At 42.8% G+C, this 19,167-nt stretch overlaps 1 protein-coding gene across 2 annotated transcripts in view; it reads right to left on the reverse strand.

The window, feature by feature from the left end:
* Positions 1 to 6,355: 6,355 nt before the first annotated feature.
* LOC109463308 (probable helicase with zinc finger domain) overlaps positions 6,356 to 19,167 on the reverse strand; it is a 24,095-nt gene continuing 11,283 nt past the window's right edge. The window contains exons 9-25 of one of the 2 annotated variants that reach the window (XM_019760062.1): positions 18,113 to 18,220; positions 17,471 to 17,800; positions 16,724 to 16,977; positions 16,040 to 16,198; positions 15,169 to 15,354; positions 14,555 to 14,659; positions 13,990 to 14,196; positions 13,164 to 13,417; positions 12,673 to 12,791; positions 12,021 to 12,155; positions 11,459 to 11,617; positions 10,851 to 11,034; positions 10,384 to 10,588; positions 8,788 to 10,050; positions 8,273 to 8,403; positions 7,012 to 7,850; positions 6,356 to 6,656 (exon numbers count right to left, since the gene is read on the reverse strand). In XM_019760062.1, the coding sequence (XP_019615621.1) occupies positions 6,432 to 6,656; positions 7,012 to 7,850; positions 8,273 to 8,403; positions 8,788 to 10,050; positions 10,384 to 10,588; positions 10,851 to 11,034; positions 11,459 to 11,617; positions 12,021 to 12,155; positions 12,673 to 12,791; positions 13,164 to 13,417; positions 13,990 to 14,196; positions 14,555 to 14,659; positions 15,169 to 15,354; positions 16,040 to 16,198; positions 16,724 to 16,977; positions 17,471 to 17,800; positions 18,113 to 18,220 (4,863 nt within the window). In that variant the 3' untranslated portion in view covers positions 6,356 to 6,431. Of the gene's footprint in view, positions 6,657 to 6,999; positions 7,851 to 8,272; positions 8,404 to 8,787; positions 10,051 to 10,383; positions 10,589 to 10,850; positions 11,035 to 11,458; positions 11,618 to 12,020; positions 12,156 to 12,672; positions 12,792 to 13,163; positions 13,418 to 13,989; positions 14,197 to 14,554; positions 14,660 to 15,168; positions 15,355 to 16,039; positions 16,199 to 16,723; positions 16,978 to 17,470; positions 17,801 to 18,112; positions 18,221 to 19,167 lie in introns of both variants that reach the window. The other variant, XM_019760061.1, reaches the window with a different exon arrangement.

A 19,167-nucleotide genomic window follows, 5' to 3' on the forward strand; every position in this document is an offset into this window, starting at 1 on the left:
AGAAGTTACACACTGTCTCAAACAACGTGAAGTAAATAATATGTTGAATGCAGAATGCAGATTTTTCTCACCTGATATTTCTCTTGGGTCTTCAAATCATCTGGTCTGGTCCAATCTGTCTTGTCAGGTTCAGACAGTAGTCCTGACACTACTGCATCAGTCAGCAGCAGACACCTAACTATACTGACATTAAAAGTTACACACTTGTCTCAAAAAAGACCAAATAATTGTAGGTAAAATGCGGAATTGGGATTTTTCTCACCTGATATTCCTCTTCGGTCTTCAAATCATCTGGTCCAATCTGTCTTGTCAGGTTCAGACAGGAGTCTTCAGTACTGCATCAGTCAGCAGCCACCTAACTATGCAGACCTTAAAAGGTACACACTTGTCTCAAATAATAAGTAAATGATAGGTAAAATGCAGAATTGGGATTTTTCTCACCTGATATTCCTCTTCGGTCTTCAAATCATCTGGTCTGGTCCAATTTGTCTTGTCAGGTTTAGACAGAAGTTCTCACTACTGCATGAGCCATCATCTAACCATACATATATTTATAAGTTGGACACTTCTCCCAAATTAAAAACTAGCAATGCACGCACACACCTTAAATATCTTTACTTTAAAACAAACACATACCTCGATGAAAACTCTACATTATGACCATAAAAACGGGGATAGAAACAACAATAAAATAAATCAACCCCCTTCAACTGAAACTTTATGTGGAATACGAAAAAACTCGGCTCAAAATGTTTTGAAAGCAGTAAATGCTACCTTTAAGCATAGTCAACTGTAGTGTTTGCGCTAGAAATACTTGGTCATTACTATTTACTGAATTACTCTAAAAACGAAAAGAACAAGCTTTTAAATTATACATCATACGTTGCAAATGATAATGAAGAACGAAAGTATGATCAACTCGACATAACTAATTTTCAAACGTTTTGTATCGTATTCATTTTGGCGCCTTGAAGCTTTGAGGCCCCCCATCTTGCTTACCCAAATTTTACACAAATTTTTGGCGGGAAAAATAATTATGTACACCGGCACATTCCAACAGTTGTTTTGAACCACGTGGAGATAAAGAAAAAAGGGTTTGGTCAATGCAGAATTTCTTTCGACAAATATAACCTCGAAACGCTGAACAACTGACTAAAAAGACATGCACATACATTTAAGCGCACCACACATTAAATATGTTGTTGAAAACGCGGCAACTTGATAAATTTTTTTCTATTAAACCTCTCTAAAATTAGGAACGGTCGCTCCCTAATACAAAAATAGGTAATTTCTTACGGAATAAAACTTGACAGGTTCATACTATAGTTGCTAAGGAATAATGTCAGCCAAACAATTTGCTGGTTTACCTGCAACAAGCGAAGTCGTCTCCATGCGACGTCTCTTCCCAACTGTCTCGCCATTTTGTCTTTTCCAAAATTCTTCTCCGAAATCCTCATTTTCTCTTCAAAACATTACCAGAACGACACAAACCCACAGCACAAACTCCCAGACATTCTGCTGCACGCTTACCAAGACATTTTACCGACGAAATGTCTAAAAAGTACCTAGAAATTTGTAAAAAAAATCAGCCCAGAATATTCCCGTCGTACGAAATCGCCATTTTGAAGGGACCATGCCAAACTTGTTCTTACACAGGTGTGCAAAACGGCCGTGTATAATTAATGTGAAGTTGGTAATCTAATTATGACGACCAATGACGGCCCGTGTCGGTGCCAGGCACGTTCATATGTCGAAGAAGGACGATTAGATTATCTATATTACGAAGAATACTAATAACATAACGTTGATGTCAATCTCGGTAAAAAAGGGGATGAAAATGCAGCTACAGGGCACCTTTGAATTAGTATTTCTATCATCACAAATAAACGTTTCCAAGAATAAGCTGTTATGTATGAAACATAACACTCTTGCCAAATTTTCCTATTAACTGTAAATTCAGTTATTTTCGCGGGGACTTTATTCCGTGGTAGAATAAACACACACGCAAACCTGTCCTTGGTGCTGAACACCTTCCACACACAGAAAAATCAATTTAGCAAGTATTCAAATTCATTTCTTGACATATAAAACATAGACAGATATTGATTATGTAAATTAAGAATTGATTAGCATAATTAATGAGAAAATGTTGTAATTCAGCAATGGTAACTGCCTGTAATTTTGGCATGCTTGGTGAGAAGTAAAAAAACATCCTTAAATGACATCTCCTATGTATATGTACACTGACGCACACAAAATACAATTGGCACTGTCTGCAATATCATTTTGTAAGGTTTTATTTGGGTTGCAGCATAGAACTAACACTGACAGCAACTGTAACACCAGAACGAAATGAAACAACCAAGCCAGATACCACAACTATGCAAAATAAACTTTAGTACTGTAACACTACTGATAAACCAAACTCTTGATCAACTGTAAAATGAAAAGAATCTATCTGGTGTGACTAGTAAATAAAATCTGGTGATCTGTGATCAAATAAAATGGAAGAACAGCCGTAAAATAAATTATTTTACAGCCAGAGAAATATGCATGAACAACATTGTATGTACTACTAGTATTCAGCTAGGCACCATTCCTTTGAAAGAGCAAAGATTGGAACCAGAAATGTAACGCCCTGGTCAAGGAGGGCGATTGTCCCTTTTTTATTAGAATGCTAGCGGGAAAAATACCAACTTTTCTATGAATAGAAACATGCACATAGAAATATGTAGAACTTTATACAAGTTTACAAATAGATTACTAAAGGTTACACCACTTTAACTAGTAACAAGTTTTTCTTTACTTTTGAGCTAAAGCAGGATAGAGAAACGGGTTCTAGTAAATCTTCCTTAGTGTCATCATAGCTATACCTTTACATACAAATATATAATTTTCATCTTCGTGCTGTTTCAAAGTACTTTCTGTCTCTCCCGTATTAGTTAAGTTGGTGTGACCTTGAAATAGAACATCAGTATAGTTTACAGGCCTGAAGTCCGGGCAGGGGCAGGTGACAGTTTTTAACAACAATTTCATCCTAAAGCTTGTATATTCCTGACACAATAGTTCAAGACAACTCTTACCACTGGCAGCAATAGTAATGAAAATATGTTTTTATAGATAGTGCACAAGAAATGTCTTATTTTTACAGCTGGGTTATAGTTGAACAGTTTATGCATTTTGAAAGGTAAATGTTTGTTGATGACATGTAAGCTCTAGTCCAATAGATACATGTACTGGTATGTCTCACAAAAGACTGTTTTGGATCATTCCAGTTAAAATTTCAGAAGATCAGGAATATTTCAGAAACCCCTCCTTACTTAAATCACCATCTCCAGATATATTATTTTGTTCTTGTCAGCCCTAATTATACCTCGAGTTACAAAAATTTCCTGCACCCTTTTTTGAATGGCATAACCCTCTGGTAGTTATGATTGTGTTTGTGCTACACACAAAAGTACAGCTCTTTTTAGAAGATAGTAATCCCTGACTGTTCCTAATGTCAACTGTCACCTGCCCTGGCCACAGCACAGGTGGGGAAGAACACAGGTGTGTCTGGGAGGACACACCTGGTCAGGAATGTTGGTTTATTCCATCACCATGGTAACAATGTCCGATACTCACAGTCTGAAGTTGGTCCACATGTTCCAAAAGCAAACACGTAATACATATACACAATGTATAGGAGAGAGTGACATCTACACAAAGTCACGGGCATATATACAGGCACACTGGCTCTGAGGAATCTGTAAAAACGGTCTGGAAATTTCCCTAGTGCAATTCCCTCGTGAAACATGTATGAGAATAACATATATACGAATATCGTGCAGTATTTCCATATGTAACATCATGCCACACTGTACAAGGTATTCACAATATGTACGTTACATGTTTACACACTCTCAATATGGGTATACTGTAACACTTAGGTAACACTTGGTCTCAGAAATAAAGTCCATAGATACATTGTACGATTTACAGCTACACTGTCTACTGCACATTATGTCTTCATGCAAGCAAAAAGCATGGACCATATCATATTATATGGTACAATATATAGTACATGGCTAAGTTTTTCTTAATTGCAATCATTCCCTTATGCTAGCAGCTAGGCTATATAAATCTATTTTGCCTATAAGATAAATTTTACTCCCTCCTAACTCTGCTCCAACGGCAGATTTACACTCAAAATCTACTTTTTCAACCAAAAAATCATTTCACAATAATGATATAAACATAATTACTCTACAAAGCTTTTTTTTATACATTTTACAATTAATGTGGTACATGAGTGCATGCAAAACCACCACCAGATGGGGAAAAAATACAACAAAAATTCCGCCTTTTCCACATTTTCCAGTCACATCCCATGCAGTTTAACCTAAAGTACTGACAATTTTACTTCAAAACATAATTTAGTTTCAATGAAAACAAAACTTAAAGGAAGAGAAGGAAACCATCTATTTGTGAACTGTCAATATGAACACAAGAATAACTGATTCAACAAATACCTCTAAAGTAACTGAACGATTTTGTGATAAATGTCCTTACAGACACTGCCTATTTGCCAACACTAAATGCTTTCAGTGACTCCAACAGAATCAACATATCCTCCACCTTAGCAACCAGTCAACTACTCCAACATTGTGCTAGCCTCAAAGGCAAGCATTTCACCTCTCAAAATATCAGGCACTGGATAATGCACAGAAAACAATCACTTTTTCCTTTCTCCATTTTTACCAAAAGGTTCTCCATCCGCAAAACACACCTGACCATTACAGTCTCTGGAGCGCTGCAGATTTGCAACTAGTTAACCTTCAGCATGCTGAATGACCAGTGCATCTACACCTTTCTAAAAGAGTGGATCCACCAACAACATCTTGAGGGTTAAGAGCTGTAAGCAGCATGCAACAAGTCCATGAACATGTAAGCTTTCCATCTACTGACATATTTCTTCAAGCTATCCAAACTTTACCATTTACACTCGATTTCAAGAAACATTAGGACACTTGGAAACCATACAGAAAGCCCTTCAAGACAAACCAGTGTCTTTGAAATTGCTCACACCACATATGAAGAGTACACTGAAGAGTCCTTCACCCTACAATTGCATTTTTTCCTTCTGTAGCAAACTCCAAGATGTACAAAGTCTGGTCTAAGCAACGTGAATGCCTCGATAGCTATCACCACCACCACTGTTACAATTGCTTGTACGTGGTCACCAAACCTTCCATACAAAAATAGACTTTCCCCTTTATACATGTCATCACAACATATCCTGTCCTACTTACATACACTCCTCATGCCTCACCTTCAAGCTTTTGTTAGTAGTTCTCTTATTAATAGTTACGTTATATTTATTGTATTGTACAATGTTTTTGTCATTTTTTTGTAGTAGTGGTAAGAACATATAATATATACAATCCTGTATTATAATTGCATCTGTACATAATTTTGTTACATTTATGATGTTTTTTATCATTTTGAATTCTTACTTATGTACAGCATATAATGAATGCTATTTATATGCCTTTCATGTCTTTTATGTGTACAAAGTGAATATCAATTATAACTAAATATGCAATGTGCCCAAAAAATAACATGAAAGAAATGTGAAACTTAGCCTAGATCAAACCAAAAATTATCATACTAGGTAATGCAAGTAATTTTTTTTTGCTGTTTTTCTTGTTTGTATGATCCTTTCTCTCTCTCTCTCTCTCTTGTATGATACAGGATGTCAAGTCTCTTTACCACATGGGTCTACGTACAAGTTCTTTTAAATTTCTTAGCAACAATACAGAAACCTACAAAATGTAAGTCTGTACAGGTAGTTAAAACTGTTAACTTGTATTGTGAAAAGGTTCACACCAAAATGTACATGTACATGGTGTTGTGATTTACAATAGCATGTCTGTCTGTCTGTACAACAACAGTCGTTTAAGAAAATAAGAAAGTATTCCTGGTAGTCATGAAAGAGTAAATACTATACATTTGGAGGCTGTGAAAGATTTGTACAGTTGTTCCATTTTAAACTTTTAACATTCTTATTTTTTTTAGGGGGGGGTGTATTTTACAAACATTGCAACCTCAGTTACAGCAGGTCTGATGTCTTGTATTGCTTCATCCTTAAATATGACCAGCATTCACAAAGCAGAACTTCCTTATCAAAGGAATAGTCAAAGATCTAACGTGATCATACATTCACGACAGTAATACTTCAGTGTAATGCTTAAATATCATAAATCGAAATAAATAGGCCCTAATGCAAATGTTTAAACAGAAATAATAGATTTGTAAATTTTTCATGGAATAGCTATGTACAGCATTTTTTTGTGTATTTTTGCTATAGGTATGATTTATGCAGTTATGTACAGTAATTACATTGGAGAATGAGATGTACAATGTGGTATGTCATGTACAGTGGTGCCCCATTATTTGAAGTAAGTGTACAGTCCGTTGGTGCCTGATACGTAGCCTACGTTGGCATCCAACGCGAGTGGTTTGCTGCCCTTGTTGTCCTGGCCAGGCTGGGAGGGGTTCTTTGGTCGCGGCGGCGCTCGGACCACGTTGGCGTAGGACATGGTGGTAGGAGTAGCGCTGGCGGTCTCCTGGCGAACCGGGGGCGCCGCCTGGGCACTCACAGCAGGCTGTGGGAACTGCAGGGAGATTAGTGTAATGTTAGACAAGAAGTTTTCCCTGTACCCCTGCTTACGGATGTTGTTTTAGAAATGTAAGGCAAGACCAGACATATTCTGAAATGTCTTCTTTAACAATCATATCTAGATAAAGTCTTATTCACCTGTAAAGGTATCTAAGTTGTAAGAGGTGGTCAGCAACATTTTTACATTTCTTTCCATTTAATTTCCATCTCTCCATGTATTAGCTTTTTCTGAACCATACAATCCAAACCTTCAAACTGCTCCCCCCCCCTCCCACGTAATGCTTGAACAGCACTAAACCTTATAATTATTGACTACAAGACAACATAAAGTTGATGACCTGGGGTGGTACCTGTGTAAGAAAGCGTAGTGCTTCAGGTATATCTGCCTGGAGATGCTGCCGCTGTTCTGTTTGGCTGGGTGTTAGGAAAGGCTGTCCTTGCTGTGGTGGCTGTCCAGGGAGATATCTGCCAATCGGCTGCTGTACCTCCCCCCCTCGGGCCACCTGTCGCTGGTACAGCGGTGTCCCCTCCCTCGTCCTGTGGCTGTCTGCCGGCTGGGCAGGGGCTGACCCGGGGGTGGGGGGGAAGTCCTGCTGAGCCTTGGCCTGCTGCTGCCGGATGAATCTGGGCGGCGGCTGGTAGCTGTAGCGACTGTTGGGACCCTGACGCTGCTGCTCCAGAGCTAACTGTGCGAGCGCACTGTTCTCGCTGAGGCTCGGGACCGGCATGGCGTTGTTGTAACCACGGTTAACACTGGTGTTGTCCGTCCCACTTCCCCTGTGCATGCCTGCTTGCATCTCTGTTGGCATCAGCCGTCCGCCTGTGTTAGGGCCACCAATGGCTTGGTTCACACCACCGACAGCCTGGCCACTACCACCAAGTGGAACATTAGCCCTCTCCAACATCTGGTTTCCTCGACCGGGAGGTTGGTTTGAGCCTCCCATGTTCAGAGCTCCACTGCCCATGGGTTGTCCATCTGCTCCCATGCCAAGGCTGGCTCCGCGGAAGGGCTGGTCCCCTCGGAGGAACAGCTGTCCACCGGCACTGACCTGTCTGGAGTCCCTGTTCCCAGTGAGTTGGGCACCGGTGGTGAAGTGTTGGTCCCCTATAGTAGGTGCAGTGCCAGGGCAGCGACTGTTTAGGCCTTGCTGCATAAACCTCCCTTCAGGTGGTACACCTCTAGGAAATCCTGAACCAGACAAACAGGACCAAACTCACACATTAACAAGGGTCACAATTCAAACATAGCAGGCATGTCCTGAACTGGACAACACTAACACATTATAGCAACAGGACCCAAAATAAACATTGAACACTTTAACAAAGCAGATAATGATGAAGTCAAAATGATTGGTATACTGTGTTTTTGCAGGGACTTTATTTTGCGGAAGGAGGGGAAAGGAGGCTTTTGCGCTGTATGAAGTTTGTGATAGTAACAATGAGGTAACACAATAAAAATACAAAAATCCTATTTGCAGTGATACATTTTATAGTATGGTCAAGGTGTCCCTACAATGATTTAGAGATAAAACCACTGCAAACATCTGGTACATTACTACATAAAGGACACATATGTTCACACACACATGATATGTCAATGATATACAGTACCTTGTTGTCTCTGGTCCATGCTGCCCATGTGAGGGCCGCCCAGTGGACCCGGGCCTGGCTGGGACGTTGGGCTGAGGTGTTCAGGAGGGAACATGTTGGGACCTGCAGGCCGCAGGGGCTGGCCCGTGTATCTGTGGAGCATTCAGTACAAATACATCTGTATATGGACTAATTTTGTACATCAAAGTTACAGGTACAGGTTCTTATCAGCATGGTTACAACGTCAGTGCAAAGATCTTTACAACCAGTCATGTCAATGAAGGTTAGACATCCAGGTAATGAGTACACAAGGAAATTGTTCTCACTGGATGAATGTTCAAAACTGTCAGACGTTTCAAGTAGCATCCACTTTTTGTCAGCGATTAGCAGAATTAGTTGAACAGGTATTTATCCAAAAACTATGTATATGATATGTAAATGACGGAGGCAAACAGGTATAAATGCAACCAGACAAACAAGTGTAAATATCTACATATACGTTGAGTCGCAGCTTGCAGGTGTATAGTTTGCCTGACCTGGCTATGTGGTGCTGTGCCTCCTGCTGTGCCATGCTGCCAGGCGGCAGGTTCCCTCTCCACCCAGCCTGCTGCTGTCTCTGCTGTTCCGCCGCCTCGCTCAGCCGCTGTGCCTCGAACATCTGCTCCAGGTTTCGCCGCGTGTTCCCGCCGCCCAGCCCACCGAACATCCCCAGCCGGGCGTTACTGGCACTCCCCACCCCTGGCTCCCTTCCCTCCGGGTGTTCCTGAACTCTCCCTTCCACAACTGGTGGCGCCATGCCAGGGTAACGCTGGGACTCCTCCATTACTCTGGTCTGCAGGTTGAACTGTCTCCCCTGCTGGGGGTTTTCCCTGTAAGGTGAGACGGGTGGGGCTGCTCCTTGTGGGTGAGGGTGGGAGGGGGGCATGAGAGGCGATGTGGGGGACTCACTACCACTAGCCGACTGGTTCGTAGGACTGGGTCTGGGCTGGATGTTTCGCGCCGTGTGGTTGAACACAAAGCCACGGGACGTCGCAGGGTTGTTGTTTGGAGCGCTGGCTCCGTCTGGCCCCCGTCTTTTCTGACTGGAGGATCCACTACCAGCAGTAGGAGATATGTCCTGTCTATCTGTCCCCCGCGGTCTGTCAGGACCCTGGCCGGCCACAGTCCCACCCCGACTGGCATCCCCCTGCCCCTGGTCTGCCATGCTGGTGGGAGTGGGGGTGGTCGGGTGGGCGCCTGACGTGGGAGGGGCCACGGCACCCTGCTGCTGCAGCAGTGGGTTCACAGCGAAGGGGTGCATGATGGGGTGGTGGGGGAAGACCCGTGGGTCTACGGGGAGCAGCATGTGGGTGTTGTAGTGCGGGGGGATGGGTCGGAAGGGCCGGATGGGCAGGAGCATGTTACTGCCATACGCTGAAGGCACGTACAGTAAGCTAGCGCCGGTGTACGGGTCGATGCGCTGCACAGGGCTGGGGGGCTTCCCGAAGGTTGGACGAGGAGCGACAGGTGGCGTGAAGGCCCGCATGGGGCTCCCCGTTGGGCCGATGGGTACCTGTCCGTCTGCCGGGTGGCGGGGTAGGAACGGCTGCGCCCCTCGTGGAGACACGTTCCAGTTCCTGGGCGCTCGTGCCATCTGGGCCATCTGTAGGGCCCGCGGGATGAACTCGGGCGCCAGCGGGTTCAGCACGTACGTCTTCTTCAGCTCCACTCCGTCCAGCTGGGCCTTGATGGCGGCCCAGGTGATGCCGTGCAGGCTGGCCGCCTCGCTACACTTCTCCAGGTACACATCCCACAGTTTCCTGTCATCAACACAAGCACGCATGGACTTGTTTGTTTGTTTATTTATTGGGAATCTCCATTTGATTTAGTAATACAAGATATGCATACTATTACTTAATGTATCTAATGATGAAAACTAACAATGAAAACTAATATAAGATGAACTGTAGCAGAGGATGTATGGATGTAACCAGGTTCTATCAGCATGTAGATTAATCAATGTTGTGCAAACACATATGCAGCAATTAAACAACAAAGGAAATGCTTGCAAAAATGAAACAAGAAATACATGAACAGCAGACTAGCTAATGAAATCAAGTCACCACAGTCATCGTAAACATGACTCTACGCACCTGCACTTGCCAATAGAGAGTACAGCTACAGGGTCGCCTACCACAGCCACGAGGGACTGAGCACGAGTTATGGCAGTGTTCAGCAGCTTGGCATCAGACAAGAAGCCGTAGTCAAGCTCCTGCTCCTTGCTGACACTTTCTGAGACGCTCTTGCACGTGTGTCGGGTTCGGACGGTGCTCAGAAACAGTGCACGGAATTGCTTCCCTACAAGAACAGGAATCAAGAAATATTTTACTATTGCAGATTAATGAGCACGAAGAGTGTTTTGAACAAGCACATGGCTGTGTGGTTTTGTACTGTGTGCTTTCTAATCGTCTGCACCAGGATTACAACTGATTTACTATAGAAGATTAAAAACGGCTTTCCAGTGCTATAGCTATTAGGTACACTGTTTTTATTTCTTTAAAAGAACACTTCATACAAACTACAAAAGAAACAGCAAGAATAGTTGTTCTGGTTCTCTAACCTTGAACGTTGAGAACCCTCTCTACGCTGACATTGTATAGTCGCTTCTTGCGTAGCTCTCCACGGATCCTGAAGACCTGGTCCGAGTACGGAGTGACCACTCCGATGCTGGACTCGTCCACGGGACCCCACTCCTCTGGCCACTTATCCTGCAGTTCCTTCACACGCTCCACAACCTCAAACACCTGTAACAGATGGCAGCAAACAGCCACGGGTGATTATGTAATCTGTAACATCTACGTACATCTTTCAGGTACATTAACAAACATGAAATAGTTTTTTATAGTCGAACAATGGATAATTCCAAACTGAAACTACAAACTAACTTACCATGGTCAAATGTTATAAGGTAAATACAGGTACAAATGTACATGTTATTTTTCACTCATCAATAATCTGATTTTTTGTAGCCCCTAACCTTGAGTGGCTCTTTTAGAATGTGCGCACATGCACGTACGCACACACACATGCACACGTACACACAGACGCATGTACACGTACACGCATACGCATGCACACGAACACAAAATTACACTGTGCAGGTATAGGTAGGATTTACACTGTTCTGACTGCCCCCCTTTTGTTATCCCATAATGGACTAGCCCTAACCTCTGCATTATTGTAGAAGGAGGTGCTGTTCTGGTTCTGTACATCCTCCCCACGGGCTGTGAAGAAGGTGAGAGGGAAGTGCTCCTTGTGTCGTGGCTGCTTACCGCTCGCCACCAGCTTCCCTTCATAGAACAACTTGGATGTGTACTCAATGATACTCTGGAGACAGAACAAATAAATGATTAGCCAATCACAAATATTTCTTTTTTCTTTTACTACATTGTCCTTGCTTGAAGTTTATTAGCAAGTGGTCATTATATTAACTGACAAATCAGTCTGGCATTGGTACAAATCTCACCCTGATGCACAACTGTCCATACAATTTGTCTTTACAGCTAAAATTACCCAAGACCACTGATGAAACTGATCAGATTTGGTCAATGTGAACAGGTGGTCAGGATTCAAAATGCTTGTGTCAAAGGGAAAACCCCCAAAGGGTGATTACATTGGCTATTTGGTCCTTACATTAAGGTGGTCACTTGTATATGGGTTCCACTGTAGATATCAATAATCTCAAAGTGTGACTGTGGATGAATGGTACACTTGCACTAACGCCCCCTACCTGATGTGAGCGGTAGTTCTCCACCAGGAGGATCTTACAGGGGTGGTTGGAGGGGTAGGCATGGTACAGCCGCTCCAGTAAGGACATGTGGAGGTTCCTCTCACGGGCAAAGTCTGAGTACACATGAGGGCTCAGCTGTACAGAAAACACAGTGAAAGGCATGGTTAGCATTTTCTGGCAGCAAGACTGAACACAATCCTTCAATTCGCAGAGAAATTTCTGACGCAAGCTCCAAGCATTGGATTGTCTTTTCCTCAATGTCACTGTAACTTGGAAAAAGTAAATCCATGGATGAGATTCTCAGCGCGAGCCTTGGTGCGAATTTTTAACTGCAACCAACGAAATGTTGACCCCGAATCACTGTAAATTGTTTCGCTAAAAAAAATTCATAGCCAGTGATGTTGCGTAACAAAAGAAAAATATTGGGACTTTATTATGTGCGGTGCAATCAAGTATGGGGGATTCGCGGGGATTGCGGCGCCCGGCAAACCCATGAAATGGGGGTGCGCACTTTATTCAGGTTTTCCTGTTGACTATCTCAGCTGGCAAGAAGGGGCTTCCGATGAAGCCCAAATCGGGGGTGTGTCCTTCATTTGGGGTGCGTCCTTTATTGAAAGAAATACAGTAACCATGTACAAGTGGTGTGACAAACCTGCATGTGATCTCCTGCCAGGACGATGCGGGTGGAGCTTGTTGCCAAGGCAACGGGCATGATGGTCTCACACTCCATGGCCTGGGCTGCCTCGTCCACCAGGATGTGAGTGAAGGTGCCTGGGGAAACACACAATGGTGGGCTGGGCACTACAAATGTGTGTCTCTTTAGGATCAACTTATACTTGTTGTTATACCAGTTCTTGATCTGACACTATTCATGCTGTTGTGCAATAGCAATCAAGGGTATAACCAAATATTTATCAATGCTTGTTTACGTCAATAGATGTACATTGTAATTCTCTTCACTTTCAACTATAGCCCTTCAACAGTTTTAGTATCCATCTAATGGAACAGAGCTTCCAGTACTCTTCCAATACTCTTTCTTGTTGTACCTCACTACATAATCAACACTTAAACCAAAAGTAGACTATTACAATAGTTTGCATGAGTGTTTTACTCTATCTCACAGTTGCTGAGACTGTAGAATACCTGGGTCCAGTTCCAGATGACAGAGGTAGCGTGAGGTACTGAGGGTGGCCACCACCATGCGGTGTTTCATCACGTCCTCCCGCGTCGGCATCCTGAAGTTGTAGCCGCTGTCGGAGATCAGACAGTAGCCCTGCACGATGGGGTGGACCGTCCGCACCCAGCGGTTCCGGTAGTACACCCTGAGAGGGCGCGCCTCCTCGTGGTTGGTCAGGACGTAAGGGTGGAGGTACTCCTTGATATACAAATCAGCAGCACTGCAGAAGCAGTACAAGAAACCTTGTCAATACAGTATAACCTTTAACACACTGAAGCAGTGCCTTGGCTCCCATTTCTCTATTGGTTATGGAGTTAGTTAGCAGGGAGAAGGATACAAATTAAATGAAAGTTACAATTTGTTTCCATATGCATAATAAAATATTATGTGAAATTTCTTGGTAACTGTTCAGAAATGCCAAGAAACAGTTTCTCAAGCAACTGGATATAATTTTGGAAATGGTCAGACGTTTCAGGTAGCATCCAGTACCTTTTGTCATGCAGTGACACTAGAGACTTGCAGGAGAAAGGCAGGTTCATAAGCATGGACTAATGATTGATATGCAAATAAGTAATGGTTGGCATCCTTCTGTCTCGAGAGACAATTGAGACCATGTCAGTTCCTACACCTGAGGAGGGTTGACATGATGGCCTTCGCTTGGGTTTGTTTAAGGTGGATAACAGAACAGGTTGCGAATCTGAGACCCACACTTTGGGCATCCGTCTTCCCCAGCGGATCCATACCCAGCGAATATGTTAAGACATAAAGATTTGCATATTATGATTTCCTCACCTGTTGGAATGTGTACAGATGAGGATGCGAGTGTTGGGTTGTTTGAGGATCTGTTTGGCTGCCTGAGCCAGGGTGAAGGTCTTCCCTGTGCCGAAGGGTCCACACAGCAGGATGGGAGGCAGGGGCACCGTCAGGGACGACGTGATGGCCAGGATCGCCTCCTTCTGCTTGGCATTCAGCCGCAGGTCTAGATCTTCACTCCACTGTCTGTTCAACAAGTAGACCAACATGCACCCTTTTAATATGCTGTATGCAAACATTAGCACTTTGCAAACAAACAAGCAACCAACCAACAAAGCAAACAAACAAACAGAATATATTTCCTGAGTTTACTAGGTTGCCAAGTTCCTCCTCTTTTGATGGGATAAATGCAAGGAGTAAAGAAAATATGAAATTTATCAAAAGTTCATTTTGCTGATGTTTATGAATGAATCTACTGTATGTGTGCACATAGTATGAAATTACAGAGATCTACTCAACCCTGCTGTTTTATCACAATATTACTTAGTGACATATACAAAAGTACAATGCATATTGGACACAGCTGGGCTGCAGGATGACTTACCTGTGTGGATTCCATGGAATGTTTGTGGGACGTTGCACCTCCGGGAAGAGGATGGACATGTCTGGCACCTTGTCTACTGCAAAGTGCATCTCACATATGGGTAACCTGGGAGAGGTGCAGCATCACGACAATAAGTAAACAAACAAAAAGATATACAGCTACATAATGTACACGGTAATGTCTATCCTGAACTATTAAATCATCCCTTGAGTCTATGTGCTACAAAGATTTAACAATTCAAGGCCTCAAACAAACAAATACTGTTGGACATTTTGTTTCACTGGACACTGTAAGAATATTGGACACTGAACAAGACTTTCCTGAAGGGGGTGAAAGAGGCTATTTACATCAGGGCCCATCACCCTTCACTCAACCGCGATGGGGGTCGACATTGTCTACCAGATATTACCTTTGACCCAGTGTTGACATCATACATGTACTTCAGAGAGGCCACGTTACAAGCCTCACTGGGTCAGTCTACTCACTAGGAAGACCAGAGTGACTGGTTGAAAGCTCCAGGTGATGGAACTTTATTGTGTTGGATAATAAGTTTTAACATTAAACAAATTCTATTAGACATTATCTATTATTTCAGTGCAAGAGCCTGATCAGACCTGTTGAGTTGTAGCTGCATCTCTGCCTTCATGTCCTTGTCTGCCATTAGCTTGAGGTCCGCCACACAGGTGGCAGACAGGCGCAGGAAGATGAACCCCTTCCCCTTCTCCTCCACCACCGCCTCGTAGATGGTGTCGGGAGACGAGTCCTTCCCTGCCATGGGTGCCAGCAAAACAGCCTGGACACTGGACACAAGTACCAGAGTTATCAACCAAGGATTGAGGTGTTCAAGAATTCATTCTTTCCTAGAACTATTGCAGAGTGGAACTCACTGTCACCAAGTACAGTAGAGGTATTGTCATTAGATAGCTTTAAGCAATGTCTAGAGTTAGAAGTTCAAGTGTTAGATGTAACAAGTCCTTCGGTGTAAGATAGACAGCTGCCACCGCGCCGCGTGCCTGCAAAGCTGGTGTGTTACGCTAAAGGGCGGTTATACCAGATATACAGATACAGACAGATACAGAAGGGCTTTCCAGTTAGCATTGATGCTCTAAATAACTTTTTGGTTGTTGAAAGTAGATGATACTGAGTAAAATTACATCAGGGTTAATATAAAATATATGACATTTACAGATGGCTTAAGTGCACAGTATTTTCCACAAGTATGGCTGTTATCTTGCAAACCTCAAACAAAAAGTGGTATGAGCATAATTTTTCTGTCAACCTTGCCAGGCGTGAATTGCTGAAATGTCAAACATTGCAATTTCCTGCCAAACTTTAAAAAATTAATTCCTTCAGCAAAGGTAACAGGTACATTGTTGTATATGCCTCTTGAATCCTTCTTCACAGTAAATACTTACCATATGAATCACTCCTGACTACTGACAATGACAGGCAACCAAACTTTAAACAAATAAGTTAAGGCCCTACCTGTTGAGTATGAGTCTTCCTGCCATGGTGTCCTCTGACAGGTCCTCTATGAGTTTGACCCGTGAGTACAGCTCGCCTGACTGGGCGTACTTGGCACCGCTGGTCCCCGGCAACAGCATGAAACTCTTCACCAGCTGCAGCTGTACCTTCATGTTGAACCTGTAAAGGAACAGCTTTCAGTTAAGTCTGTTTGTAACATATATAATCTGCCCCTTTTTTTGGCTTTTCCGTGTTGATAGACTGTTTTTACACCTCTGGATTACTACTCTATACAATGATTTTCTGGATAAGGCAACACAAATTTAATTAGTTGGTTCTCGGACTTGCCTCTTTATTTTTCTCTGATTTAGAAAAAAAAATTTTGGTTCCTGAAAAACTAGAAAATGCTCATATTTTGCCCCCAACGGTTGAGAAAGGTCCTTTTCTTCCTAGTTGTTACAATTTTTCCATCTATTAGTGCAGTGGTTTGATTAAAAGTTCTTAAGTTTAAGTTTTTCATTATATACTAAGGAGTCTTGTGGAAAAAACAATAATAAACAAAGAAATGTCATACTGAAAAAAAGCAAGCAAAAAAGCATTTTCAAGCCTTCGGGATATATTCTGCGCCATATGAAAATTTAAGGAAAACAGCATTTTGCATATAATAAAATCTAGAAACATATAATAATGAGACTGAAGAAGTACCTGCTGATCTCCTTGTACTGTGCCATCTCTTCAATGTACAGCAGGTCGTGCATGCGGCCCTTGTAGTTGTTCTTGGTCAGCGGCCCGTCCAGCACTTCTCGTGTAAACAGCTGATCGGGAGAGGCGGGCGGCGTGTAGAACGACATCAGGCCCTTGTCATTTTCCGTGGCGTCTGCCGGCTTGGGAAGGAACTCGATGATGGTCTTGTTGGTGTTGCTCCAGCGTTCCCCGACACATAACATGCTGTTTCGAACCTGTAGGAAAACACAGTAAGGACTGCATCTTACACACCCAATTCTTAATTTCTTTCTTTTAATTTTTTTTATTTCAAAAAATAACAAAAAACACAAAGAAGTTCCAAGAAGATCTTGACAATTGCCCACAACACTTTCTCAACTAACAAGTACAAACATATTGTGTAAGACTACAGCATAATCATGCACAATGTAGGCTGAAATGTAGGACTGTCAGATCATTGTTATATCTAAATACAATAAATGCTAAAGTTACAAATAAATCTTGGAGTCAAATTTTCTGCATAAACACTGCAATAACAGTGCATCAGAATTTCACCTGTTGCAGACGACATCTTTTCCAACACAACATTTGAAAACTACAGATGGGATGTTAACCTTATATGTGCAAATATGACCTTAAATGAGACGTTCTGCCAAAGTGCTGTGCACAATACATTACGGGTTTTGTGCAGGTGCAGTACGTTCTGCCGATGTGCTGACTGTTCGGTACCTGATTTAGCCGGTTCATTTCTTCTGATGATGCCACGTCCACGCAGACTCGCTGCAGCAGCACCGGCTCCTGGCTGCCCCCGAAGTCGAACACGGCGGACTGGCGGAAGGTGCCGTAGATGCCGGTGTTGAAGCCCAGGCGGATGGTGTAGGTGACGGGGCTGGTGGGGGAGCCGGGTGGGTCGGTGCCGCTGGCGCTCCACTCCTGACACATGGGCGGCAAGTTGTGACTGGTCTCCTGCTGGTCACCGTTACTCGTCACGCTCGCCAGGTGGAAGTGTGACCGGTGCACGTCATACAGGAGCGCCACGCGGGACAGGTACACTCCAGGCTGGGGGGGGTTGCAATTCGGAGGGAAAAAAATTTAAGACAAGTACACAAACAGTTAGAGCGGGTTCAAACAACCACTCCTCATTTTGTCATCTATCAATGATAAAAACATGTGCAGACTGTAATAGGTTAATGTAGTGATTAAGTGAGACACAGTTCAATTCATCCTTTTCAAGGTGATACCATTAACCATCTCCACAACTTCCTGGGACACAAAGTTACAATTCCAGGTATTCTCAATAAAAGTAAGTGATTATGCATCACCACATACCCATGAGAAACTCTGCATAAAGTTGAAGGGTGAAAACCGTACCTTACAGTTGAGGGTGAAAGTCCAGGCATGGGAGGCCTGCTTACTGCTCACAGACACATTCAGCTTGTTGTCAGTCGTTACCATCACTCCTTCTACATGTTCATTCATCTGCACAGAGAGGTCATGAACATCATCATCCCATAGTTATTACAAGCTAAACGTCACTTGCTTCTATTCTGATTGAAGTGCAGAAACAATAAAATGGGAAAAAAATATTCAATACTAGAAAGGCCAACATTTGCTTAAGGTCATATTGAAGGGTGCCTGAGGACTTTTTGGAAATACTAGTATAGAAAAAAAACTCTATCTGACATGGTAGACTTTTTGGTCTATTTTTATAATCTATAACATATTTTTTGCCAGGGCCACATTTTGACCGCGAAATTGAACGACAAAGTTCGCAATTTTTACGCGCCATCTACCATCCGGGCTCCCATATATGGAGTGCTCTTCCAAATATGGAGTGCTCTTCCAAATAATGTGCACACCCCCTGGCCCCTCTGAAGCGAAAGCACGAGTCCGCTGGGCCACTTGAAGCAAGGAATGTGAACTGTCACAGTGTGTGTGAGCTTCACTTTGCCATTGGGAAAGGAAAAGACAATTTTCCTGATACTTAGAGCGTTTGTAAATACAGTACACCGTGTTATTTGTAGACCGCTAAGTAACCAAAATCTGCCAACTGCAAAGAATTTACGAAAACCTGCCATGCCGGCTAATCAAGTCGGAACACATATTCAACTGGAAATATACCACAGAAATCACCAAGAAAAAGGCATGGATTACGCCAACAACTTCCTATGAAAAAAACATTTGACTGCCAAAAAGAACGTTTGAGTTTGTTTTGACTGCAAAATGTTTGTAAATATACTACCGGTAGTAACTGTTATATGCAGTTGCAGGAAGAAGATACTAGTACTTGAACAAACATGACACAAGAACTGATTTCCGATCTGCAACGTTCTTTTTTTATTTAAAGAAATACAATACAAACAAACTTCAAGCTATCTTAGAGCGGAATGCATACACAATCTTACTGTAACGACGAACATATCTTT

Source organism: Branchiostoma belcheri, unplaced genomic scaffold (assembly GCF_001625305.1).
Source record: "Branchiostoma belcheri isolate BF01 breed outbred unplaced genomic scaffold, Haploidv18h27 scaffold124, whole genome shotgun sequence".
Classification (NCBI taxonomy): domain Eukaryota; kingdom Metazoa; phylum Chordata; class Leptocardii; order Amphioxiformes; family Branchiostomatidae; genus Branchiostoma; species Branchiostoma belcheri.